General features: G+C 37.9%; 1 protein-coding gene across 1 annotated transcript; it reads left to right on the forward strand.

Moving 5' to 3' along the window:
- The first annotated feature begins 953 nt into the window (after positions 1-953).
- LOC134800268 (fatty acid-binding protein) lies at positions 954-27,716 on the forward strand. The gene is made up of 4 exons (XM_063772778.1): positions 954-1,110; positions 24,280-24,446; positions 25,782-25,892; positions 27,195-27,716. Exons 1-4 carry the CDS (start codon positions 1,041-1,043, stop codon positions 27,243-27,245), a joined length of 399 nt encoding a protein of 132 aa, XP_063628848.1. The 5' UTR covers positions 954-1,040; the 3' UTR covers positions 27,246-27,716.
- The last annotated feature ends 178 nt before the right edge of the window (positions 27,717-27,894 follow it).

Consider the following 27,894-nt stretch of genomic DNA (forward strand, 5'->3'; position numbering starts at 1 on the left):
GTAGAAGCGGAAAACCAAGGAAAAGTTATATGAGCCAAGTAAAGGAGCATGTAGGGGCCGTGTCGTACCAGGCCCCGTAGCCAACATGCCAATCGCTAACGCTACGTAGCGAACGACACGCAACTGTCACTGTCACACTAATATGGAAGAGTGATAGAGAGACACAAAGCGATTCGACGGCGAAACGCAAGCGATCGTCACCTTGGCTAGGCCGCCTGGACACTAAAGGGCTGGCTTCGGATCGACCAAGGTGGAGACAACTTCATCACGCTGCACCGACAAGAACCCAGCTCTTAAATTGAAAGAAGAATGCATAGTTTAAGATGCAATATTCAGTACCTATTCGCAATGAGGTGTGAGTCATTTTTGAGTTGAGATGAGCAGAAGGGTAAACAACAAATTTTTGCTCCCTTGTTATACAAAATTACAAATAACTAGGTATTTCAATAGAAATAAAACTTTTAGGTAGGTACTTTCCATTACGTATTTTTGCATTTCATGACCGTATTGTACCTTGCCTACTCGTGTCTCGTAACTACACTCTACCCTTCGTTATTTATTAAGGGTCAATGAATAGGGGTGCGCGTTGAAATCATAATCAAGTTTTGTGGGTAACAAAAAGAGATGACAATATAGACGAAGTGTTGTAAACTTGTGATCTAAAACATCGATTAAAATAAATTGCTAGAATGTTTATCGCATTACGCACAACATTTCATTATGAGGTCACATAGGACTCGGGTACATGAGAGTTCATTCAAATATTCGTAGTTACTGAATGCTTTTCAGACCAACCGCGGCGTTTTGCACAAGATTACTCTGTTTGTGCGAGTCCATTGAACTCGGTCTCGATAACCGAGACGCATCACTACCAAGGTCGAATGAGTCAGTTCGTTCCGTTCACTCGTTCAGCCGGTCTCCCATTCACTCAATGAGACGGGCATGCGTGCTGTGGCTGTGGCGCGTTTATTCATTCGTGAATCGTCCGGTACGGCGTCAGCTAGGTCATTTTTTACGAAAGAAATAAGTACAAATTGAAAATGGAATTCGTAGGCAAGAAATACAAGATGTCGGCGTCGGAAAACTTCGACGAATTTATGAAGGCTTTGGGTGAGTTTTTACTTGTATTTAATCAATTTTCTTTTAGAAATCGATGCCGGCCGGCTTCTCGATGTCTTAGCCGGTCGACGGCTCTCTGCGTTACCACATACCTAACTGTTTTGCAACTCCCTGTTATTTAACCGGTCGATTGAGTTTTATGAGTTTTAAGATGATTTTTAATGAAGTTTCTTGAACGTTTTTACGGAGTTCTTCAAGACAATTGCTAGGTACCTACGCAGGCCAGATCCTACATATAGGGTTGGAGCAGGTTAATTACTACTTCAACTATTTTTAATTAATTAATTTACAATGCAAATTCTGTATAGGTACATTAACTTAGTAGCATTTTTGAGCCAGCATTTTCAATATTAACACAATGTCTTTTATATCAAATTAAATCGCGTGTTTTATTTCATAGTTTTCTAAACCGGAATGTATTGGCAATTAGCAAGACTGCATGTTTTTAAATAAATTAATAAATAAAAGGGTAAGTTTCGATCGCAAGTTTTCGATGTATTGAAACTTATTATAGTTAGATTTAAAATAATTTCTACAGTCGAAATTTAGTAGGTACCTAAAGTTCCAGGAGTTTTAAATCTTTTTTATTTTCAGATATTCAAAATTGAAATTTATAGACTACTTTTATGTGTGTAATAAATAATAATCTTTCTGTGAATGGGTAGCAATGTAGCTTATGTAGCCGGCATAGTCATTATCGAGTAATTCAGTGACACCGCATTGTAATGTTCAATCTACCCGCCATTATGCCGGTGGATAACGATCTGCCGTGCTGGGTTAAAATGTACCTATGCTAATCCACACACCATCCACGCTGTTCACTGACCAATCCTCAACCTTGTTGCTATGGTATAAGGTCCATTGATGATCAGTTATGAGTGGTGCTCTGGTGCTATTTAGTTCACGAGATATGTACATACTTCGATACCTACTGATATAAAATGGATAGATACTTGGTATATATGGCTTAAACCAACCTTTAGAAAAAGAATTTTCGGCTGAAACATTATTTTAAGCTGAAACCTGCCGGAACCAAAACCGTAAATTTCGGTAGGACACTACCGAAAAATATACAGTTTCGGAGCGCTGCCCTCTTAAGCTAAAGAGCCGTATTTGCATTCAATTTTCATACAAATTGACTGCAAATACGGCTTTTTAGCTTAGGAGGGCAGAGCGGCCGTAAGGTTCAGAGGGCCTACCGCGAAAATCGTAATTCGCAAATTGCGAGGATCTTTTTCTCTTTGCCAGAAAGATGCCCGCAATTTGAAACAGTTTTATGGCCTAAACCGAACCTTCGTCCGAAACATGATTCTTATGCCGAAAGTGAAACCGAAACTCTTAACACTTGTAAAATGGCATGTGTTTTACACAAGTCTTTAATCGCCTACCTACTTATTTAGCTAACATGATTGTTACATTTTTACAGAAGCTTAAACTATGAAATGTCAGTGTAAAATAACACAAACGACTATTTATTTATACTGCTATTATATTAATGTATCCTGGAATAGCTACTGGCCACAGAATTACAAAATAATATCAGTGCCACATCAGTGCTCAGTCAATCGAGAGTCTGGCAATTGAAACCTAATCGGTTAGTACTGAAAATTACCAAGGCCAAACTCATAAATAAATATAATATAGGTACGTAATTATTAGCACATCAGGTATTTGGTTTCGTGTTAGCTCATAATATGGCAGCGAAGCGAATCAATACGATTTTCACAATAATAAAACCACAATACTTACATCGGCAGCTAGAAAGGTACCTCTACCTAGACATAGTCTCGGTGGAACTTAGTTTGTATACAATTTGCCGTAAGTATTAGGTCATTACCTATGAAATTGGCGTTTTGTTCGGAGAATTTCAACGAAACACGAATTTCCATACAATTAATTTTGCGGATATTTTTTTGATGGCTAATTCAAACCAAACAAAATTTTTCCAGTAATTTTTGACACCTTTAAGGTATGTTTTCAATATCTCCATTTCTTGAAAATTGGTACCATTAGAAAAATATAAGTAATTTTAATACTCGAACCGACAGCACATGAAAAGACCTATTTTCAAGGCTTAATTCTGAACACTTAACAATAAAAAATAACAATTAATTGTATGTAAAATCGTTGTTTATTGAGTGCACTAGTTTTATTGTAATTGTGTATGTACTTTTGTAAAAAAAAAAAAACTAGGATCAGACTTATATCTATGAACAAAAACGCCAATTTCATAGGTAAGGACCTAATACCTACTGTAGGTAGGTACCTACTTACCTATTTGTAGTAGGTACATATTAGCCATGCTTGGCCATGCCAAAGAGAATGGCCATGCTTAATCATGTATTGATAGTACTGATACTAAGTTGTTAAAATTAATAACTATATGCGTATGTTAATTAATATTTACGTAGGTTAGGTTACTATACAAGATTATTAACACATAAACTTAACACCCGCGTGTACAACTGTAATGTAGGTACGTACACCTTTGTGTTTAAAAAAGCTGCCAAGCAATAACTAATAGTTACATGTTGATCCCAAGCATTATATTAGGTGAATAGGTAGCATTCGGGTCATTATATTAAGTGCATGCACGAAGGATGCATGTCTCCTCAATGATTCAAAGATCATCTGAGAGAAGCAAAGTTCGACACGCGAAGATTAAAAATTGTTCCATAATAACTACATATAAGATTAATTGGCAATGCCCTATCAGGGCGCCATGTGTTCTACAAATTTTATTGTAAGTAACAAGTTTACTATGTACCATAGGTTCGCAATAAATATTTCTATTCTATTCAAACAGAAGTAGGTACAAACTACGAACCGTTTTAGCTACACAGTGGATTATTTTTAATGATAGTGTTTTAACAGAACGTATTAAAAAAAACCGCAGGTTCAGAACAACAAAATTGTTATGATCACACTGTTTTGAATTTTAAATCCAATTTACTTTCTTGAATTAGATCTATCAGTTTTGATTGATACGGATGGACATAATATAAAATGCTAATTTATACCAATTGAGCGCGGGGGAACGACTACTTATTCATAGAAACTTGAAATGTAAGATGACTTAGGCCACTTAGGGGAATCAAAATAGGGGAATAATTTTATGAAAACTGATATATTTTTAAAGTCTTAGGACAAAATAATTTAAAAAAAGAGGTGTATCTTCGTTGAAAATAACTTTGCTGTATCTGTCCGCCAAGCGACAAAGGGACACATTTTATGTTACAATAAAAAAAATCCTAATTCAATTTTTTGCCAGATCGAGCGTGATCATTGCTTTTAGTTTACCACTTCCCACTTAGCACGTAGCGTTGCCAGTACAGTAGGTGTTGTATGTGCAAGTAGTACAACTTTGCGAACTAATGTAAATTATAAACATACTTAGTACAGCTAAGTATATGTACACAAACGCACACATACTTAAGTATGTAAATAAATTGTGTGGAAAACCTTTGTTAGTATGATCTCTAACTTTAGTCCGTCTTGCACTGTACCTACGAGTATTGTATATATAGGAGTAATTTTAACGACTTATAAAAGATATACGTTTATAAGTCGAAATGCAGTGTATAGTTAGGTACATTTATTACTGAAGCTAAGAGACATACAGTTCTGTCAGCCTTAACTTAAAATGTATAAACCCATCCCCATTTTTATATACGACAACGCACTTACAAGCCCTCCGGTGTAGCGCATGTCCGTCGTGACGGTAATTGCTTACCACCAGGCGATGTCTGCTAGAATATCATTTAAAAAATAAGGGTCAACTGTCAAAATCAATTCTCACGTTTCTGTGTTGTCGAGGCCTGGCTTAAAAATACACATTTCCACGACCGGGGTAAAGTGCCCGTAGAATCGTTCTCGCTAGTTTTGCCTGCTCACCAAAAAAATATCGTAAAGTGGTGTTCAACCAGCCAATACGTGACTTTGGCACATATCCGAGTCCAGAAGGCGATGCAAAGTCCAAGCGCGCTTGCATCACGGACGTGGACAATTATAGCATGAGTCGGCGATGTCCGCAAAAAAAATGAAATTGCCACTAAATTTGTTAAATTAGCTATAAGACCAGTATAAATACGGGTTAGCTTTGGCATTGAGTTTGTTGGCTGTGTAATTTATAAACTAGAATAAATGTCATGTTCATGCCCTCACAGTGTAGCATGTACTATTTCTAATAAATTATATTTAACACCATGTATTCTGATGCATCACTGTACTATAATACACGTTTACAATAAACACAAATACATATACAAAACTGACCAAGGCCTCCAGTGCCCAGGGCAACGCAGGGGTTTATAGTAGTTTCTACTTGAAATAACACAAATTAAAATTATTTTCATAGAATAATTAAATTATACTCCGAGTAATACCTACCAACCTACGTACTGTGTAATTTATCAATAGATCGACCTTGCACTTGAACAAATAAACATGGAAAAGAAAAGAATATAATGTTGTATTGTAAAGTTTCTTCCAAAAAAGGACATGCCATGCCGTCTGTCTAGTTGAGAAAATTAATGATACCTGATTATACTTGAAATAATTTATGGAAAGTTTCGACGTTATATGGAAAACAATACGTGTATGTGTAGGTATAGTAATATATTAGTCACATATTTATAAATATAAATAAATACCTGTAGTCTGTATCATTAGGTATTTAAATAAAAGTAAACAAACAATTTCTAAATTTTCGGGTACTTAGTTATAACATTTATTGGTTAACCAACCAAATACAAAACCGCCTGGATCAGTCACTGAACGAGCCGACTTTTTAACCCAACTTTAACCTACATTATTTGATCATGTAATGTTTTCATCTACCCTCAACTTGTTTAAGGAGCCATTTGAGGGTAGTTTTTGTCTACTTTAATTTAAATACCTAAAGATACAGAGTATACCTAATCTATGAAAATATTACAAGTCATGAATAAAGAATGAGAGCTCAAACTTTGAAACAAAATAAATTGAATTTTTAATGACCTGATTTTCACATTTTTATCAACTTATGCGGCATACTTTTTTTTTTTATTGCACAAATTCCATCGATGAACAAGTGTTTGAGGCACAATAATCATTCATAAGGCATTAGATATAAAGGTCCTTGTTCTTTACATGAAAACAACAAGTATTCAGTTCCTTATCGTGTTGAAGTTGACAGTGCATGCTTTATTGAAAAAAAAAGAAGGTCAATCTTATCACATTATGAAATGCGCGTTCATTTTTATAGCGATTCTTAACTATTGCTATGGTTTTCCTGTGCCACGATAATAGTCTTTATTTTATTTTAAGCTGCAATTTGGGTAATTCCGAAGGAAAGACACATTTAAAAAAGTGGTGGATAATTCCGAAAAGAATTTCCATGAATAAGCAAGGAAGTTATGATTTGTTTTTTCGATAAAAAAAAGTTTTCTGGTGTAAAGTTTGCACTTTGTCAGTTACTATGTTTCGGCTTTTTGCCATCAATACTTAACGTTACGACTATAACGGACATAATTAATTGGTAATTATTTCATTGGCCGGGATTATAATAACTATCTCTATTTTTAAAATGATGCGTTTACATTAACAAAGTTAAAAACAGTTCATAATTAGAGATACGACTTTATTATAAAGACCAATTCATAAACTGGTTTGCATTGGTTTTTTCCATGTTGTTATATGTATAACAACAGTATAGCTATGTAGCTATAAATATAACTGTGGTGCAACAATATAGCTTTTTATAGACGTGTTGATGAAATGCTGAACGGATCAGGTTTATCAATTGTTTATTGCACTCTTGACCAAAATATATCGCTATCAGAAAATCCATAAAGTTTAACTCGCTAAATTAAGTGGATTAACTTACGTTGGCATGATTGATACTGATAAGTTTCGAAGTCTCTAGATAATAAAGCTACCTGCTACCATACCCCCAAACGTTAGGTATAGCCGGAGAGCTAGCCACGGAAATAGGTATGCAATTTATAGAGCAACGAAATCCCTCTAGTCAGTGTGCCATACTATCATTATTAATTAATCCGGGCGCCTGGCAGCTGTTCAGCGGTGGGTACGGGAGTGGATGGCCAACAAAGGGGTTGTAAAATCAATTGAAGGTGTGCAATTTATAGAGCTTTGGTGTGATATAATAGCTAATTATGTATTTAATTCAAATATTACAATGCCAGGCGTTTTATTTGGGGGAAAAGTAGTGTCAGGTGATGAAAATACACAATCACTTGTGCGCCTGCAGGAAGATCACGAGCAAATTTCACCTGACTCACAATCTATGCGTAAAGCAATTGTAATTCCTGCAGGCGCACAAGTGATTGTGTATTTTCATCACCTGGCACCACTACTTTTCCCCCAAATAAAACGCCTGGCATTGTTATATTTGAATTAAATACATACATAATTAGCTATTATATCACACCAAACACAGAGCTCTATAAATTGCACACCTTCAATTGATTTTACAACCACTTTGTTGGCCATCCACTCCCACACCCACCGCTAGACAGCTGCCAGGCATCCGGATTAATTAATAATGAGAGTATGGCATACTAACTAGAGGGATTTCGTTGCTCTATAAATTGCATACCTATTGCCGTGGCTAGCTTGGATATCGGCAACTACCGTACCCTACCTATACTATACCTATAACTATACCTATAGTCTGTATCTTTAGGTATTTAAATAAAAGTAAACAAACAATTTGTACATTTTCGGGTAGTTACAACGTTTATTGGTTAACCAACTAAATACAAAACCGCCTGGATCAGTCACTGAACGACCTGACTTTAACCTACATTATTTGATCGTGTAATGTTTTCATCTACCCTCAACTGGCTGAAATAGCCATTTGAGGGTAGATTTTGTTTAGTTTTATTTAAATACCTAAAGATACAGAGATGTCAATTTCACCATTTACTATTCTTAGTCGTCATCGTTGCATTTTAATAAAATAAATAATATTAAATAATCAGCTGTTTGAAAACAATAATCTTAGTTATGACTTGAGTAATTATCCCAACAAAAACTTAAATGTGAAATGATGCCAGCAAGTCAATATTTAGAATATGTGTCGTTCTTGACTCGCCCACTAAAGAATTGAGTTGAGATCTATATGGGTGCCAAGTTCTGTGCTGTGTAGAAAATCCTGAAATTATAATGGATTTGACTTGGCTAGTTTTTACCAACAAACCAAATTTTAGAAAAGTAACATTGACAATAATAGCCATAAAGCCACATAATAATAATAGGTATACGTAGTTATTTTACGACACATTTAACGTTTTAAATGCAAATTGCAATCATTATGCGCGTGCCCACCATGACCTGCGCGGTCTCGGATCAAGACCCGGGTTATGGATGACATAGGGCGATTGTGCACTACAAGGAATTTTACTGTCCGGCAGTCCGAGTTTTTACGGTCCGATATGGCAATGGCACGCCATTAAATGTATTAGGTCATTACCTATGAAATTGGCGTTTTGTACGGAGAATTTCAACGAAACACGAATTTCCATACAATTAATTTTGCGGATATTTTTTTGATGGCTAATTCAAACCAAACAAAATTTTTCCAGTAATTTTTGACACCTTTAAGGTATGTTTTCAATATCTCCATTTCTTGAAAATTGGTACCATTAGAAAAATATAAGTAATTTTAATACTCGAACCGACAGCACATGAAAAGACCTATTTTCAAGGCTTAATTCTGAACACTTAACAATAAAAAATAACAATTAATTGTATGTAAAATCGTTGTTTATTGAGTGCACTGTAGTTTTATTGTAATTGTGTATGTACTTTTGTAAAAAAAAAAAACTAGGATCAGATCTATGAACAAAAACGCCAATTTCATAGGTAAGGACCTAATATATAGTAGCTTTTGCACTAGACGTAATTTTACTAGGGATGTACCGACTAGTCGGGAAAGCCGACTATCCGGCCACATTTGTAATCGGCGATTAGTCGGCGACTAGTCGGCAAAAATGGCCGATTAGTCGGCACTTTATAGTGACAGAAAAACAGAAAAAAAAAGAAATCAACAGTCAATATTTACCATATGTTTTATGTTTATTTTACTAAAATACCTATTCAGGGTGCATACGAAAACTTTTGTTCATATAATTGACCGTTTGATCGTTATCATATGTTGGTGGGATGTTGTTTTTCTCTACAGGGGCCCGATTTTTGAATTTTGACCGCTAGATTTCGTTTATTTCGTTCAATAATATCTTCACTACTAGGCATTTAAATTCTACGAATAGAATTGAAAACGAGTGGTCAATGCCACTCGATTCCATATTTCTATCGCTCGTATTTCAAAAATTAGCATTTCGCCGTTTTCCACCGATTTTCGAGTGACGAAGTCGAGCAATCGAAATTCAGAAATCGCTCCCCAGGTCGATCTCAACTGATTCTCGTGTAATTTCATGTGCAAGTTCGATAGTTAATTTTTTTTTATTATTATTCAGTTTTTGTTTTTTTTTAATGGTCGAGCCATGAGGAACTAATTATGTTATTGCAAAATTTAGAGACTTAGGGCACGTTGCTCGTATAAAGACGCTGACCACAGGGGATAGGTTCTTAACTGGCGACTACGTACGGGAAGTAGAGCCTTGGAAATACCTCCTACAAGCTGTACTGACGGTCTGCTCAGGATCGCAAAATAAAAGAACTAAAGACAGAAATTGAACGAGGATTATCGTGATAGGTTTTTGAACCTGTAGAGAACACCTTTTAGCCAAGCTAAATTATGATGAATAGCGCAACCAAAGGAGCAAAACTATTGTTTTTCACCTGAACTTATACGAAACTAATGATCTGGCCGACTAGCCGACTAGTCGGCCGACTAATCGGCCATTCGAGCGCCGATTAGTCGGCTAGTCGGCTAGTCAGCAAAAACAATAGTCGGTACATCACTAAATTTTACCGTCCGACATTTTACTTTTCCCCATTCCGGACAGTCTTTTTCCGGTCCGAGATGACAGCTATGAAAAACGTGTTTATGCTTGTGCACTGCGTCTGGAATTAGTAGCCGTAAGCGATATTTATGTATGCTTGATACATTGTTTATATTCATTTAATTTGGTTTGGATTTATGTAAGTAAATTTAAATAATGTACTGTTTTAGGTACTTACCTACATATTAGAAAAAGTCTGCTAATTTTCATATTCCGGCCGCATTCCTGACAACCGGCTAAAATTCCTGACATGTCAGGAAAATTCTTGACATCTGGTAACCCTAGGCTAGATGCTACGAAAAGTCACGTGATTATTTCCATAAATTATTTAAGTTTAAATTGGCGTTTTCTATCAACAATTGTCATCTTGGCTAGTATAAGGTACCTGCCTACAGAAAGCAAACTAGTCAGAGCCACACCCGTTAGCTGGTTACTAGAAATCCATTTTATCGATTGTGAAACGATAAGGCAGAAGGCCTATGATGACCGGCTTTTTATCATTTATCACCATGCCTGTCACATTTTAACAAGTATGTACCTAAGTGCGAAAGTGACGCATGACGTGACAGATGATAAAAACGCGACCATGATACATCGGCAGGTTTTATGTTAAAGATAAGACATGATCTAGCAAGATCAGGTCCATCGGGTGCAGATGGCATTATATGTCTTACTTATCTGGCCCTTATATTGTATTTTTAGGTATTTAAATAAAAGTAAACAAATAAGTCTGCCGTAAGTCGGCAGAATTGTGCTGGACTCATATTTCTATCTAACATCTGTGTTAACCATGATTCTAGCAAATAAATAAATTACAATTACAATAATTTGTACATTTTCGGGTAGTTATAACATTCATTGGTTAACCAACCAAATACAAATCTGTCACTGATCGACCTGACTTTAATCTGACATTATTTGATCATGTAATGTTTTCATCTACCTTCAACTGGCTTAAGGAGCCATTTGAGGGTCGATTTTGTTTACTTTTATTTAAATACCTAAAGATACAGACTTTAGTTCTAGCTCTCATTCTGACTCATTGTGACAACAGCAGCGGTTTCGGCATAAATATCATGACCGAAACTAGAGCAAAACTGAACCTCTGGTTTCTGCAAAAAAATGGGTTTCGGTCGTAGGTACAAACAGTAACGCTCCTACTGGACCTTATTACAAAAGGCATAAGGTAACGTCCACCGATGTACAGTTAACAGTGTGGGCGGTGGTACTGTAATTTATTCGAGCGTTAAGGCTTCGTCACACAGGCGCGTTTTCCGGGCGGGGCGTGAGCGGAGAGTGAGCGTTTTATATGTAAAAGCGACGCGCCCCGGAACCTTTAGTGCCCTGTGTGACGGAACCTTTAGTGCTCCGCTTTTTGGTGCCCATTGTAAGGCATAACTGGTATAAGGTGTGTTGTACCCGATCTTCCCTACGCGATTAGCATATTAAATAAAAAATAATTCTTGTCTTATCATTTTAATGTTTATATTTTAATGGCTTGTACTTGTAATTAAATCAAAAATACACATAATACAATAAAGAATTTTAATGACTTTCCCATTAGATATGAGCGCCGCGCCGGCGCGCCGCCACCGCCGACAAAATTTACGCGCCGCCGCCGCCGACGCTGCGCTATCGGCGTGGCATCGGCGTGACCTTGTTAGATACTACTACTTTCAGAATCAGTCAATATATATTTTATCTAGTTTAGATCTGTAACGGCGCCAGCCTGAATAGCTTATAGACATTGAAAAGGTATTTTAGGTCCATATAATTCTAAAATATCGATGATAAATTCAAACTTTTCTGTTTGGTAACCGCGCTACTAGTGTTAGGGCAACGAAATGACTAATTTTGCCAGCTGGCTAGCTCATCCGTCATTCACCGCGAATTTAACCATTGCAAGCATGGTTGAATGTCTTTAAACGGTGTAAATGGGGGTTCATTTCAGATATTAAGCGTTTTCACGCCCAAAGGTCCGGCCGTTGGCTTTGCACGGAAGGCATCGGAAACGGAATCGGGTCTCATTTAAGCTTGGCCATTGTTCAAATTTCAAGTTTTGCTCTCTCGCAGCCTAATCTTTGACCTCGCATCGCTCGCATAGAAGTAAGCCGCTATCTGAACCTCCAAGTTTTCGGCCCTGTTTGGAGCCTAACTTTTAGCCTCGCTTTTAAAATGCTTGATCATTGGTTCTTCTCCGATCTTAGCTCCACTGCAGCACGGCCTTGGGCCTCGCACGAATGCACCTGCAGGTATGCTCCAGGTCTTTAACACTATGGCCTCGGTCTTTATCGGCCTTCGGACTTGCTTACACTGGACCAATTCCAGGCTCTGCTGTCTTGCAGCTTGGCCTTCGGCCTCGCACAGAAGCGCACCGTAATCGGCACACCGGCGCATTCTGCCGTCAGCCAAGCTCACACTTGGCGTTCGATTCTTAGCTGTATGCTTACCTGCAGCTCAGCCTCTGGCCTCGCATGGGAAGGCGTCGGAATCAGGTCTTCGGTGTTAGGTGGAGCTCGGCCTTGGGCCTCACTTTTTGACATAAACCGGTTTGTTGGGTCGATATTGGTTAATAACGGAGCTTGATTTTCCTCACTTCGGCTCTTTGGACTGTCGACCAGACGTTTCCCTGATACAGTCAATCCGCTACTTTTTACTTAGCACAAAAGATAAGGGCCTCGCAAAGATCTTCCGGCCAGGGTCTCGCCAAGATTAAGACCGGCTCTGATGCCGCTCGATACCGTTTGAACCTACTATATAAAACTTTTTTCGTAACTTTATTCAATAAATTTTACTTGAAATCGAAAAAGGCACTTATTTTATAACTTTGTTACAGCAAAAACATGTAATTTCGGCAAAATTTTGGTTAGAATTGTTTTTTCATTAATCAAAGGTGTTTCAAGGCCACGCCGCCGATTCGCCGCCGCCGCCGACCGATTTTGACCGGCGCGCCGCCGCCGGCTAAATGCCTATCGGCGCTCATATCTATTTCCCATACTAAAGTCATCATCATCAATATAAATTAGTCAAAGAGCTGCCGCGTCGTACGATCTTTTCAAGACCAATTATACAAAGGCATGAGACGTCTAGCGATTACCCATTGGTCGCTCTCTGTCGGCCAATTGTCATAAAATGGTCGACAATCAGCACCAATTGTGGCCAATCACGAGAGAGGCCCGGGTTCTGTAACGATTTTCATCCTATTCCGGTGTCTAAGAATTGCAACTGTCTCTGAACAATTGATAATAATTAGGGTATAGGTAATTTTATGGATTAAATCTGAATGAAATAAATGTAGTTCGAGTTAAGACTAAGAAAAGTGTGCAGCGATTTTAGATAGACTACGCAGTGTGTTATTTTAAATCATCGTGCTCTCACACTGTTGAATGCGCTCCTGACATCAGCTACTGACTGCGATATGTTTGCGTGGCGACGATGGACGGCTGTGTGCAGTGAATGTCTGAGGTATTGTGAGAGGATGGATGATTTGGATGATAGTCGTTGTTCAACTGTAATAATTTAGTCAATCTTATAAATGTATCATAATACTGTAATCTAAATGTAACTAACTTTCATGGTGCATTAGTTATACACTGTAATGTCATGTAAACGTGTTTTCAATAAATAAATATATAAATAAACGTCAAACTTCTATGAATTTATGACGTATAAATAACAGTTGCACTGCGTGGGCTATCAAAATCGCTGCAGACTTTTCTTCTACTAACTCTAGGTGTCATCCCGTCGTCTAAATTAAAACAAATCATTTTTGGTCTAGACTCTTCTAACGGATGTCTATGACATATCTGACAAATATGGTCTGGAAAAAACAGGGTGCCTACGCCCAGCGGTTTACAGCGTTTATCTGAGTGGGCAAGCCGTAGGCGTCATAACAACCGTAATAACATGAGCGTTACACATAGTCATTAGGTGTGTAGCCAAGGTGCCAATCGTTTACGCTCCGTAGCGAAAGAAACGCAACTCTCAGCTGCACTAATATGGAAGAGTGATAGAGAGTACCGTATCGTTCGCTATGGAGCGAGCGATTGGCATCTTGGCTACGCAGCCGGTTTGATTATTTTGGTTCATTGAGGCGAACGGTCATACGGATGACGGGAAGGTAAATTGGTTGGCATGTTATTACTTGTTATTTATAACAAGGTAGTCGAGATGCAACTTGAAGAGCGTCAGAATTACATTACCGCTGATGTATCTATTATATATGGTGATTAAATTGTCGGTCGATTCTTAATTTGTCATGTTTAGTTGTTTATAAGTACTATAATATTAAGTTGATTGTTACCTAGTTACCTACATCGATATGTGCCGATGCACTACCTACTTTGAAAGAACTCATATCTTGTTCTGTCAATCAAAAGAAAAATGTGGTATCTACATGCTCAAAGGGTATCTACGTATGGGATGCATACAGATGCCTTTCAACTTTGAGTAGCAATATGATATACGAGATGTTTCAAAGTAGTGACGATATGTATTAATATGTGATAATACTTAATAAATATCATGCAATCAATTTAATATCGCCGCGGCAAATATCTCTCGATCTTCTTTAAAAAATACTTAAAAGTTCGGGTAACAAATACCTACGTCCTTATCTTGATATCATCAAAACAAGCAATAAAATAACTCTTTATTGGCATGTATGTCGGCGGCCGATCGTAAGATCAGGCAGATCGTAATGTTCCTGTGTAATGTTTTGACGATTGTCACATTAACTCAATAGATAGGTAGGATAGGGTCGTTAGGTTGCTTCAGATGCCCGAAGGGCAAACTGCCCAGAAATAGTCAAAGAAGGAGTCAAAGATTTTCACGTTTCACGATATGCCTAGGAATTTCACGATATGCCTGATCTTACGATCGGCCGCCGACATATATATTATAGGTACCTCAGACAAAAACAAAACTGATAGGTAGAGGTTAAAGGACAGGAAAAGTGATAAACCATCACAAAAAACGATATCTTTCAGACATAACACATTCTTTACTTTAAACTGAAACTAATGACATACATTATATCTGGGAGAGCGGCGAGCTTTGCTCGGGAAACATATAAATTATAAATCTATGATAAAAACTAAACAATGCGCGTTTTCCCAGAGAATACCTAAGACATATCGAAATCCTTAGAGCCGTTTCGTTTCGGAGATCCCTGAAATATATACATACATATATATAAATAAATAAATAAATATACAAGAATTGCTCGTTTAAAGGTATAAGTATGAAGAAAAAGAATCGAACGTTGTTGCGCCGCGCAAGCTGCAGACGTCGGTTCGATTCCGGCCTCGACCAGTGGAGGGCTTGGTCACTTTTTCTTTAGTAGGTATAAGTATGACATCTATTTCAGTTTATAGATTATATACAGTTCGTAGACTACTTAAAAAAAAAACAGAAATAAAAATATATATTTAAATAAAATAATAGTTATTTGTACAACATGAGATCAAAGTTTGATATTTCTTCGAGTGCTTATTTTAAGTCCCGTGCAAGCGAAAGATTCTATAATAGATTCACGAGCGTAGCGAGTTAGAATCTTGAGCGTAGTAAGGGATTCAAAAGCGCACGAGATGTAAATAACTTTGATCTCGTGTAGTACCTACACAACAATTTTCACCCTAAGCAGTGAGAACATACCTAGAGGGACAGAGATAATAGAACCCAAGTATATCGAACTTGTATTAGACCCCGCATGTTGAAATGACATTTGACTATAAAGGCCACTTAAATGTCATTTTGTCTCACTCAGTGAGCAAAATCGCATTTTGCTCACTGAGTGAGACAAAATGACTCAGTGAGCAAAATCGCATTTTGCTCACTGTTTTTAAGAAGCAAAGTACCCTTGTTCGAGCTGCTGAGGTGAAAAATAAATTGTTTCCTAGTTGATTATCTTCAGCTTTTATGAAATCAGGTTTATTGTGTCGGTTCAAATTGGAAACGTATTTGCGATAATTACGATGGCATGTGGTGATTGTCGACACGCGACCGGCGATGCGGGCGTACAGTAGTACACACAGCAATACTTGTACTCCTAAAGTACATCGGTGCACCTTATTACAAAAGGCATAAGGTCCACCGTTGTACACTTAACAGTGCGGGCGATTGTACAGCAAGTAATCGATACGGAAACTCAATCTGACTGGGAGATGACAAAGATAGGGGCTTAGCTTGATGAATCTCAATACGCGACGGACCTAAAGCCGACCACTGACTAACAGTCCGCCGGACGATATCGGCCGGTCAGTTGTTCGGAACTGTCAAATATTTGTTCTAACTGACAGGCCTATATCGTCCGGCGGCCTGTTAGCACAAAATAAATAATAGTACTAGGTACAGAAGACTCACTCTCTAACAAAACGCGTCTGTTACGATCAGGACAGATATGGCCGCTATAGTTCGTTTTTTTAGCATTAGAAAAAAGGTAAACAATCTTGACGTGTCTTTTAATTGAAAAACACTTTAAAAATAAGTCACGGCAAATATGTAACAATTATGAATCTAATACGTTCATTTTTATACTTCTGCTTTCATAACTATAGCCACCAAAATTGGTGTGGAACGGATGTACTTGTAGCTACCTGTTGCAAAGCGACGAAATCGCGGACTGAGCCACGCCTGCTGTTAGTCAGTGATCGGCTTTAGGCGACTGAATGGCGCTAGTCTGACCAAGCTAACTCTGCGTGGCATTTGCAATTACAAAGTCAATGTCATCATTAATGTCAAATGTTTTTTTTGTCATTATTATTATCGTGTAATGCTTTTTATTTTTTGTTCTCTAATTAATTGACTTGTGTAATTGTGTACATATATGTATAATGTTAGGTTTAATTAGTTTTAGGTGTGTGTTGTGTTTTTATCGTTGTTTTTGACATGTAGCTACGTTTACACCGTAGTAAACGATCTGAATCTGAAATCACTATCAAAATATAACGCTTATAATGACATATCCCCTAGCCGCCCATGCAGAGGCCTATAAAAAGTCTCCCGTCTCCCGTCCCGTCTCCCGTTCCATTGTATCTTTATTTTGACAAATCAAAATTGTTATTTTTTTTCGGCATGTTATGATGTCTGGGTGGCTAGAGTATATAAGTACCTAATAGGATTACTATTTCAATAGTTTCTCCTTAGCACTCCGTATTCTGTAGGTATCGAGGTTTTCAGTCTCTTGCGATATCGATACTCGCTTACGTTTCGCCGAGTAGAGGTGAGGTGACGCGTTGGACATTGAACCGCCTATAATTATCTCCTAGTCTATTCATAACTATTTGTTTGTTTTCCTCTATCTGCAGTTGAGATGACTGCTCATTTTATTATGCTGCTTACATAATATTCTTGTTTACGCCCACCCAATATTCTTATCAGAAATGAAACGGATTTAATGGATTATTTTTCCTGTTGATATGTGGATTATTTGAAGCAGTTTATAAATAAATGGATACTGAGTGTGTTTTCTTTGAAGCAGTAGATACTGAGTGTATTTTATTTGAAGCAATGGATAGGTATAGGTTACCTACGCTACAAATGTAAGAAATTTATATCGTATCGAAATCTAAAATAAAAGAACATTTTGTCAAAGTCAAAACCTGGCAACTTTGTTGCACTTTCGGGGGTATTCGTTTATAAATAAATGGTTACTGAGTGTGTTTTCTTTGAAGCAGTGGATACCGAGTGTGTTTTATTTGAAGCAATGGATAGGTATAGGTACCTACGCTACAAATGTAAGAAATTTATTTCGTATCGAACTCTAAAATAAAAGAACACTTTGTCAAAGCCAAAACCTGGCTCCTTTGTTGCACTTTCGGGGGTATTAGGTGTCCGCTACCTAAGTAATTCACATATAAGTCCGTACAAATACATAAGTAAGTAAATATTCTTTATTGTGCACCATAAAGTTAGTGGCCAACTTTTTAAACGTGAAATTTTGCGGCAATCAACATTAAAATATTCCTGTGGTCCAAACTATTCTTTGAACATGCGAATCGTTATCGATAAAGTCGGTAAAAGAGCAAAACTAAAACGACTACCAAATATTTCAAGCCGTTGCCCTTGAATATTGCATTCCTCGCGTGTAGTTTTTTGTCCTCGGTAATAATGGTTGCAAAAACTTAATTGGTTGGCTGTCGTACCAAAAAGCCTCCCATTGGCGAATACTGTAGTGTAGTTTAATTCTTTTGCAGTTAGACACTGATGATTTGGCAGTGACTTGTGTAAAAACTCGCGTCTAAACATTTTGGAATTGGAGTGCGAAATAGATTCTAAGCTCCTTTAGGATAAATTCAGAAAAATAGGAGGGGTTATGGGGTTCTTAATGTAACCTCACGAGGCGAATAATGGCAACATTGAATGACTAACCCTGCCTTTGTGTTAAGATGTAGTTCAGTACTGCATTCTCAACGTGGTCTGCACTTACCTACTCGAATGATCCCGTAAACTGACGAAATTAGGTACAACATGCTCACACACATGGTCAAAAACTAATTTATTACTTATATATAATAAGTGTTATAAAATGAATATAAAACTAAAATTAACTACAATTAAGATAACTAAAGCAAAAAAAAACAAAATACCTATCAAAATTTTTCGCCCCTGATAGGGTGCCCATCACGCAGGCAGCGTTCCCGCGCTGGATTGCTATGGCCAATCTTTGCGCGAGAAAGCTGCCTGCGCGAGGGTGACCTGTGGCCTAGTACAGTCGAGTTCATAAATATGTATACATTTCTTCATCTTAATCCATTGCAAAAAGGTGGTAAAATGTATACCTACATATGAACTCGACTGTACAGACCTGAGTTTATGAGGCTATGATATTAGCTCTAACTGTATGTTGCAAGTGTAGGTAATTTAAATCAAGAAAATAAAATAACCCATCTAACAATAATATGTTGCGGTAAGTAGGTACCTACTTTCGACATATTGCATATAAAGCTGTCTATAGTCTAGTATCTTTAGGTATTTAAATAAAAGTAAACCACGAAGAAACAAACGATTTGTACATTTTCGGGTAGTTATAACATTTATTGGTTAACCAACCAAACACAAAACCGTCTGGATCTGTCACTGAACGACCTGACATTAACCTACATTATTTGATCGTGTAATGTTTTCATCTACCCTCGTATATTTTGTTTACTTTTATTTAAATACCTAAAGATACAGAGTATATAACGCTGCCAACATTAACAACCAACAGCATAAGAAAGTATTTTCTCCATGTCGTTACACTTGAACAGCCAGGCCCCTCTAATCCAATTCTCAATCATTATGCAGCCCGCATGAACCAAAGCACTCCCTCCGGACTGCACATTGGACCTGCATTGGAATGCAGTTGCCGAGAACTGACACACTAGAGGGAGCATGTAGCACGTAATATGGCTATTTTCTACTAGCCGCCCAAAGACCTATAAAAAGGTCTCACATTCCATTCGATTTTGAATTTTAATCTTGACAAATCAAAAATTGCTTTTCTTGGCAAATTTTGAGGTGTAGCCAGCTAGAGGATATATAATATCGTTAAATTTTTGCGGATGTTTTGTTTATGGTCTTGTTGCCAAAAATATTTCAAGGCGGAATCGATTTTGAATTCAGTAAACGATTCAAAAAGCGTAAACAAACCAATTTACCTTTGTAATCCGAACAAATGATAATTATCTACGTTAAGCTTGTTTTTATTGACATTAATTTTATTTCAAGTGAAAAACACTGTTTATTTGATAAAATAGAATTCACGAAAATATTAGGTTACCTACTTGCAAGTAGGATTTTATTTTTATTAGCCCACATGAAGTCCTATCAGGGGATACTTGCGTGGTTATATTATACCTAGTGGAAGGTAGAGTAGCCTAGTTTTAGGTGAAATCTACCTATTTAGTTTTGACACGCAGCCAAAGCTACACAGCTAATGAAGAAACAGTAGCAATCAATAGTGTGAGTTGAAACTAACTGGCTGCGGTTTGTGACCCAGTTGTACAAGTATAAAAGCACCTGTCTGGCGACTCGGTCTTTCTCTTAATCATGCATGTGCTAACTCGGGGCACGAATACTTAAGTGATTAGGTATGTTATTATTTATGTCTATATTTACCTAATCATAAGTCTTAATATCAGACTACGAACCTCTTTATAATAATAGAGAATTTTCGAAGAGCACATATATACTTGGTCAAGCAGATCTTGTCAGTAGAACAAGGCAAGGCAAATTTGAAAAATGTAGGCGCGAAGGCATATCGTCTCATAGAAAATTTGAATTTCGCGCCTTTTTCTACTAATAAAATTTCGATATAAGTAAAATATGTAGTATATTATACTTATATCGAAATTTTATTTATCGGCATGAAATCCCTAAAATGTGCCAGAGTTAAAACGGTATGCTCATAATGCAGTATCTATGAGAGGTAGTTCTATGTGTGCAGTAAAACGGTATAATCAATTCTTCAAACAATACGTCCATTCAAAAATCGGCCGTATCCATGTAGAAATAAGGTGCAGTAGAATTGAGACTATTGTAAGCATGATTGCGCTAATGCTTCAGATGAAATATAGGTACTTGAAGTAATGCCGTTGGACGAGACAAGAAAGACGTTGAAATATCTTGTTTGCTTCTGCGCACCGTTTGCACATCGGTCAAATACAAATAATCGCATCGTGTAAGAAACTCGCTGAAATTTAGCTTGCCTGCAAACATTGTAGGTTTTTTTTTATTTGGTGTCGATTTTTCGTCAGGTTTCGATGAAATTGGTAAGTTTGAAGAGTTCTTCATTCTGGGCAGAATAAACAGGAAATCTTAATTGGGATTTGTAACTCAGAAAAAGAGTTTGTACTGGGTACCTATTACATGCGGTGAAATTGCGCTGCGCTTATTGTTTAAACTATCCACCAGATTATATCTGACGAAATGGAAAATCAACAGCCTATTAAGACAACATTATCAATTGATTAAAAGAAAAGTATGTATAAAAATAACATTTAATTAATATACATATTTTCCGGAATGATAATGTATGACCTACAATGTATGGACCAGGTTCTGGAATTCTACTAAAAGCAAATGACAAATGTGTTGGTCGGCGTCTACACACGCCAGAACTGCGACTAGCTAATATTTGACGTCATTGAAGAGACAAATAGAGGCAGAATTTAAGTGGCTTTGGCAAATAGGCTTGTTAAACAGATTATTGGATTAAAGTAGTTATCGTGTCGTTCGCGAACATAGGTAATCAAAGTCCATAATAGTTGAGACTCCATTTAGGGATCTAAATATGCGAATACGAGCATATAGGTTACATGAGACCCACCTTATGTACTCTATATACACCGAGTTAAGCATTAAGTAGAAACCCTCCAAGATGAGCTAGCTAAGTAAGGAAAATTTAAATGAAAAATAAAACCAGGAAACGTAGAAAACCATCCTTGGTAACATTAGGATCCAGGGGACTTGAGCCGATCGAAAAAAATAAACATTTTATTTTTAAGAACAAGGAATTCGCATACGTGGCAAACAGCAAGATGAATAGAATCAGCTACCTACATATCCAAGACTAGATGTGTACTTTGGCCGCATTACAGACATATACGGAGTAGTTGTTTGCATATCTATGTATAGGTAAGTACTAACACAGTATAAGAACAGTAGTGAATCTTCATAGAAATGTGCCGCTACCGGCTTGAATGTGTGCGTGCGCGCCGGGCGCCGTGTACGCACGCGCTGCCACGCACACATTAGCATAATATACGGGGGAATACGGTGGCGGCAGTGTGGGCCGTACCGCGACTGTGATCGCGCGCATTCGAGTACGCTACGCTACCCGCCCGCTCGCATTTGTCTGCTCTGACGGTACGCCTTAATTTTTTTGATCATGACTATGAACAGAGGCAATAGTATAAGTAAGGTACTAGATTGAAAAGCTTGATTATATCACTATTGTATACAATACTTTTTCTACGAATCAACAAAAATAATACTTTAAACTAGTAGAATCATACAAACAAACCAAACCAAAAGTATACACTGTATACAGCTAAGATACGGGAGCAGCCGCGATACCTTCATAATACTGGTACGCGCCCCGGCCGCCGCGTTGGTTGGTCAATGACACCTTCTCGTAACTCATGAGGCCCTGGTACTTGCTCCGCGCTAAATTCAATTTTTAGACAGTTGTTTTCCCGATTTTGGCCACCGTAGCCTATGGAGACTAACAAGCAACACTAAGTGGTTTTCGTAGTCTATGGATGTTGTTATATTAAGGGTGTCACATGCGCGTTTCTGATTTATTACCCAATTGTTTCTACTATACAACCTAAAATTAATAATTAATTTGAGCTATGGTTTTGTTTCGCCCTCTTGACCGCGGCGAGCTGTAATTGGTCATTTTCATTATAGTTGACTAAACTGTATCGAAATGAATATTATATTTGAGTTGGGAGCCCGTACATTAAAAATACCCATTTGCAGTTTGGTATAAGAAATCTTAATTCAAAAATTACAGTCGTACAGTAGAAAAAAAATATAGTGTCTCAATAACGACTCCTCAAACCCGGACTTGTCATTCTTCATAATACCTACTTGCCCATGCTTCCCTAAAACCTTTTTACTAAATTTATACGTAAGGATGAGAATTTACTTTACTTTAACCGCTAACAATAAAGCGTTCCGAACATGCAGAAACCGGAGGATTTTTTTCTGTATCGAATTTATAATTTTTTTAATATCTGCCATTTCCTAATGTTAATATTTAAAAAGCGTTTTATTTATACTTCATTTATGAATTGATAGAACATTTCATTATATTATAATAAATAGAAACGTAGTGCTACTCATAATATGCAAATAATATTTAACTAAAAATAAAAGTGACAACCCTAAGCGCAACGCAAGAGTAGGCAAATAACTTGCCGAGCGGCCTTAGATTCACTACTGTTCTTAGTGTACTGTGGTACTAAGTACCTAATCTCTGATCTATCCGACAACGTCGGAACGCGCGGACACGGTGGGTGGTCTCAATTTTTGCTCGGATGCTGTATACGGAATTACGGCATTTTCGCTTTGTCATGAACTCACATCCCATTTTTCCTCGGATATTATGAGGATCCTTTGTGAGGTGTTCAAAATTACCTGCACAAGTGCACACGCTCTTATTCTCTTAAAAATATACTTGGTTGTGTTAAAATCATTTTGGTCGCCGCGCCTGCTTTGTAATTTCTGCTGCTGGATGTACCTTTCTTGAAGCTCTTATCAATTTAATGTTTGTACTGTTTACGTACCTAAATTCAAACTTTAGGCAAACTACTTATATAAATAGGTACCTGTCGACTTCACACGTACCTTTCAGGGCGGTTTCCTAAATCAATCGGGAGTTAATTTCCCTTTTGTCTTCATGAATGAATGCACGTGGGACCTCTTGACCTTGCCTAAAATTTTCCATAAGATTAGATTATTCATATTAACAACATCAACTTGTTGTCATTATTATCAGTATCAATCACAAAGTCAACTGTCAAAACCCATCCTTAGATAAATGGAACACCTAACTGACCTATCTGTGACTAAACTCTGACAAACCCACCTCTTTATGCAAACTGACAGTATCTTATCTGACATGTGTCACGTCCGAAACTAAAATAGATATTGGTTTCACGTTTTATCATTAAGATTAATCCATTTTCCGTTAATTTCAGAATATGGCTGTTAATGTAAGCTTATATCCGTGGGAGGGGAGGAAATATAAATTGGCGTCTTCAAAAAACTTCGATGAATTTATGAAGGGTTTAGGTATGCTCATCGTTAAGATAAGATCTTCCTACGGAACGCCTTGGTTATTTGTTTTATACCCTAGTAAACTAGGCACTTTAACATTCGACTAAATAACCAAGGGTACCTAAACAAGCTTCCGACGGTTCAGGATCACCCTGACCTTGGTCGGGACGCAATACAATTTGGTGGCAAACTACCTACTATGCGGTCAGATTCTACCACGCTCGCATTGCTCGAATGCCTCGCTAGGTAGTAGGCGCTAAACACTGGTTAATATGTGTTGGCCCAACATTGTTGGGTGATGATAATCCACTATGAAATTCTACAATTAAGTGGTGAAATTTTCTTTATTTCACCTCTATACTTCGATGTCTCGCTTACTGCAACAGGCTAGAAAAAACTAATTTGAAAAATTTGTTTCCAGGTGTGGGTCTCATCACCCGCAAGGCCGCCAACGCAGTGACCCCCACCGTGGAGCTCCGCAAGGACGGAGACCAGTACACGCTGGTGACCTCCTCCACCTTCAAAACCACGGAGATGAAGTTCAAGCCCGGGGAGGAGTTTGATGAGGAGCGCGCTGACGGCGTCCAGGTCTGTTCTTACTATTATTTCGTCTATCAGTTTAAAGTCAACGAAAACTGGCTCCATCACCAGACTTATAAACTTGCAAGACCCCCACCGTGGAGCTCCTCAAGGACGGAGACCAGTACACGCTGGTGACCTGACCAGACCACGGAGATGATGTTCAAGTCCGGGGAGGAGTTTGATAAGGAGCGCGCTGACGGCGTCCAGGTCTGTTCCCACTGTTACTGGTCCTGTCAGTCTAAGGTCAACGAATGTAGGGCAACAACTTGAAGTACTGAACAATACCGTTGAAAGGTGCCAGACATATGTCGTCAGGGTCTTACAAATGCCACAAAGATAATAAATAGTGCCATAAGAATTTTGATACTGCCATACAATGTCCAAAAAAAGCCATATACATGTCAAAAGCGCCTTATAAATGGCTAAATAGTGTCATACAAATGTCGATATTTAAACGTCCATATCTATAAAAAGTAGAGTGGTGCCCGTACAGTATATTTTTTGTGAACCATCCTAAAACGATGATTATAAATCAGATTTTCCAAAAATAAAAAATTGCCGTACATATGTCGAAAAAACACCCTCTTCAGAAATGTACCCTTTATAACAACTTGTTGCGGGTTTGACCTTATTTTGATACTTTGAAAATCGCTCATACTGATTGGTGCGTGCAAAATTAAGTAAAAGTCGTGCAAGCGTGAGATGCGCGCCAATGTAGACGATCGTCAAGGTCGTATCAAAACCATAACAAATGATTAAATTAGAAGTTGAAAGTATTAATCAAAAACAAGCAGTAACAAAAACAGACTAGATTATCCTTAACTCGAGAAGTCTCCGAGAAAAAATTGAAGAGTTCCGCTATTTACGTCGTCACGCCTGACTATTGCCACAGTGGTAGTAAATGTCAACTCGTGTACTTAACTAATCAAATGAGTCAGTAAGCGAGTTGACTTGTTTTGTTTCATGACAGTTATTTCCAAATTTTCATGAATCCTACCTAAATCAGGCGTGGCTCACTCCGCGATTTCGTCGCTTTGCTACAGGTAGCTAAAAGTACATCCGTTCGACACCAATTTTGGGGAAAGCCATAAGCCGCGCGTGGCGCTGTCGCCACCTAGCGGCCATATCTGTGCTGATTGTAACAGTCGCTTTTTGTTAGAGAGTGAGTCTTCTGTACCTAGTACTATTATTTATTCTGTGCCTATATTACAATTTAACAGACAATCCATAAGGCACAGGCATTATGGTAAATCGCTCTCTGACCCAAGTGACCCATAATAACATAGATAATAGATAAAAATGCACTTACACTAATTACCGATTACTTATTTGTATTTCCAGGTGAAGACTGTGTGCTCGTTCGAAGGCAACAAGCTGAAGCAGGTGCAGAAAGCCCCTGACGGCCTCGAGGTCACCTACTTGCGCGAGTTCGGCCCCGAGGAGTTGAAGGCGGTAAGGGTCCAGTTCCTATTCAAATGGAGTACCAACTGAATCTGGCTTTTCTATCCTTTTTGAGTCGCCCCACACTAGCGTCTAACGAGCGTCGGCGTCTATTCTACTAGCTGCTGCTTGACGCAACGTTGGCGCAAATACGCGTCACGCCATTTTCCATAGCGCTGACTAGACGCTAGTGTGGGGTGGTCCTTTAGGTTCTTGTGCTAGCAGATGCGACAGAACTCATCATATCATATCCTAGGATTGGTACAAACAAGACCATATATATAGCTTCGTCAGAAGCTGCTAAAAAGAGGCGGTCTACTCGTGCAGTCCTTGCTGAGTTCATATAGGTTGATATAGGCTAGCACCAACCATAGCCAAGTGTATATTCCGGCCATTTTTTTAAAAAGGAATTAGGTAATATGTTAAATCGTCCCGCCGTCTCCTTTATGTACCTAGTCCTTTTAAAGTTACACGAAAAGAAGTTCTTAAAAGTGGACTTTGTTAGTCTGGTAAAAGTCATTTCACCCTCGAACTACTGACGCTCTCATCCAAAATATAATCCAATGTTCAATACACATCAAGTTATTAGTATGAAGTCGTTATCTAACAATGTAATGTACATACCTTCTACTGCAAGTCAGGGTCACCGAGATAATGTCAATGCTAAATGCTAATGCACATAAAACGCTGTCTGGATATGATAAAGATGAATCATTTTATAGTTTGGTATGTACTGTCAACGTACCTGACTATTACTTATTACTATTCGGTCACTTACAAGTATATCTTACTAGCTTTTGCCCGCGACTTCGTCTGCGTGGAGTTAAATAGTAATTTGGGTAGCTTATTTTTCATCCAATCTGCTTTTTATCGATTCCCCATACAAACTTCCATCCCCCTTTTCACCCCCTTAAAGGGTGATTTCTGTGATAAAAACTACCCTATGTCCTTCCTCGGGACTCAAACAATCTCCATACCAAATTTCAACTAAATCGGTTCAGCGGTTTAAGCGTAAAGAGGTAACAGACAGACAGACACACTTTCGCATTTATAATATTAGCACAGAATAACTAATAGTACTACCGATATTAATAGTATGGATTAATAGATTATCAATTAACTTGGAAAAATCACATAGATGACTTATGTAAGTACTTGAGCTAATCGTGATATAGTTCTAGTAGCATGGACTAGTAGTATTAAAAATCAGATACGGCATATTTTTTGGGGAAACTGTAAATCGCGAGGCCGCTTAATTATAGCCCAAAAGTAAGAGATAGATCGACTAAAAACTGTATCTTATTTCTTTCACAGGTCATGACCGTGAAGGACGTCACCTGCACCCGGGTCTACAAAGTACAATAAGACAACCACTCAAGACTGCAGGGCGGCGCCCTACTTTTGTCCTATTACTTATAGCACAACTATTTTATAAAATTAAATTATGTTACTACGCTCCTACAACTAACTGACTGTCCTGTGAAGCTTGTGTGATCACTGATCAGCCAATCACAAAGCAACAGCTGATAGATTTGACCAATCAGAACGCAATTAATAGATTTGACCAATGATCACACTCAACTGACTTCACACCTGACGATTTCAACGATTTTTTGAAACAAAGCGCAGATGGCAGTCCTTTATTTGTAGAGTTTAAACGAGTATATTATTCTGTCAAACATATTGACACTGCTTGTGAACTCAAATGTTTATTTTTGTATGATTTGGTATGCGTGTTTGCCAAAGTTAGGTTAACCCTGTACTACGCGGTGATGCGAACGTACTAGTGTATGTTTGCATAAGATATGGCGTGTTAAATAAACTCGTTTTATATAATTGTTGTTTTGTTGTTGCTTAGGGCCACTTGCACCATCTCACTAACCCGGGGTTAAGCGGTTAAACCGTTAACACAGTGTCAAATTGTCCTGGTAACCATGGTAACTCCAGGTTTAACCGGTTAACCCCGGGTTAGTGGAATGGAAGTGGCACTTAGTGTTCCTTTTGTTTCTTCTTC

Source organism: Cydia splendana, chromosome 19, assembly GCF_910591565.1.
Source record: "Cydia splendana chromosome 19, ilCydSple1.2, whole genome shotgun sequence".
In the NCBI taxonomy this organism is placed as follows: Eukaryota; Metazoa; Arthropoda; class Insecta; order Lepidoptera; family Tortricidae; genus Cydia; species Cydia splendana.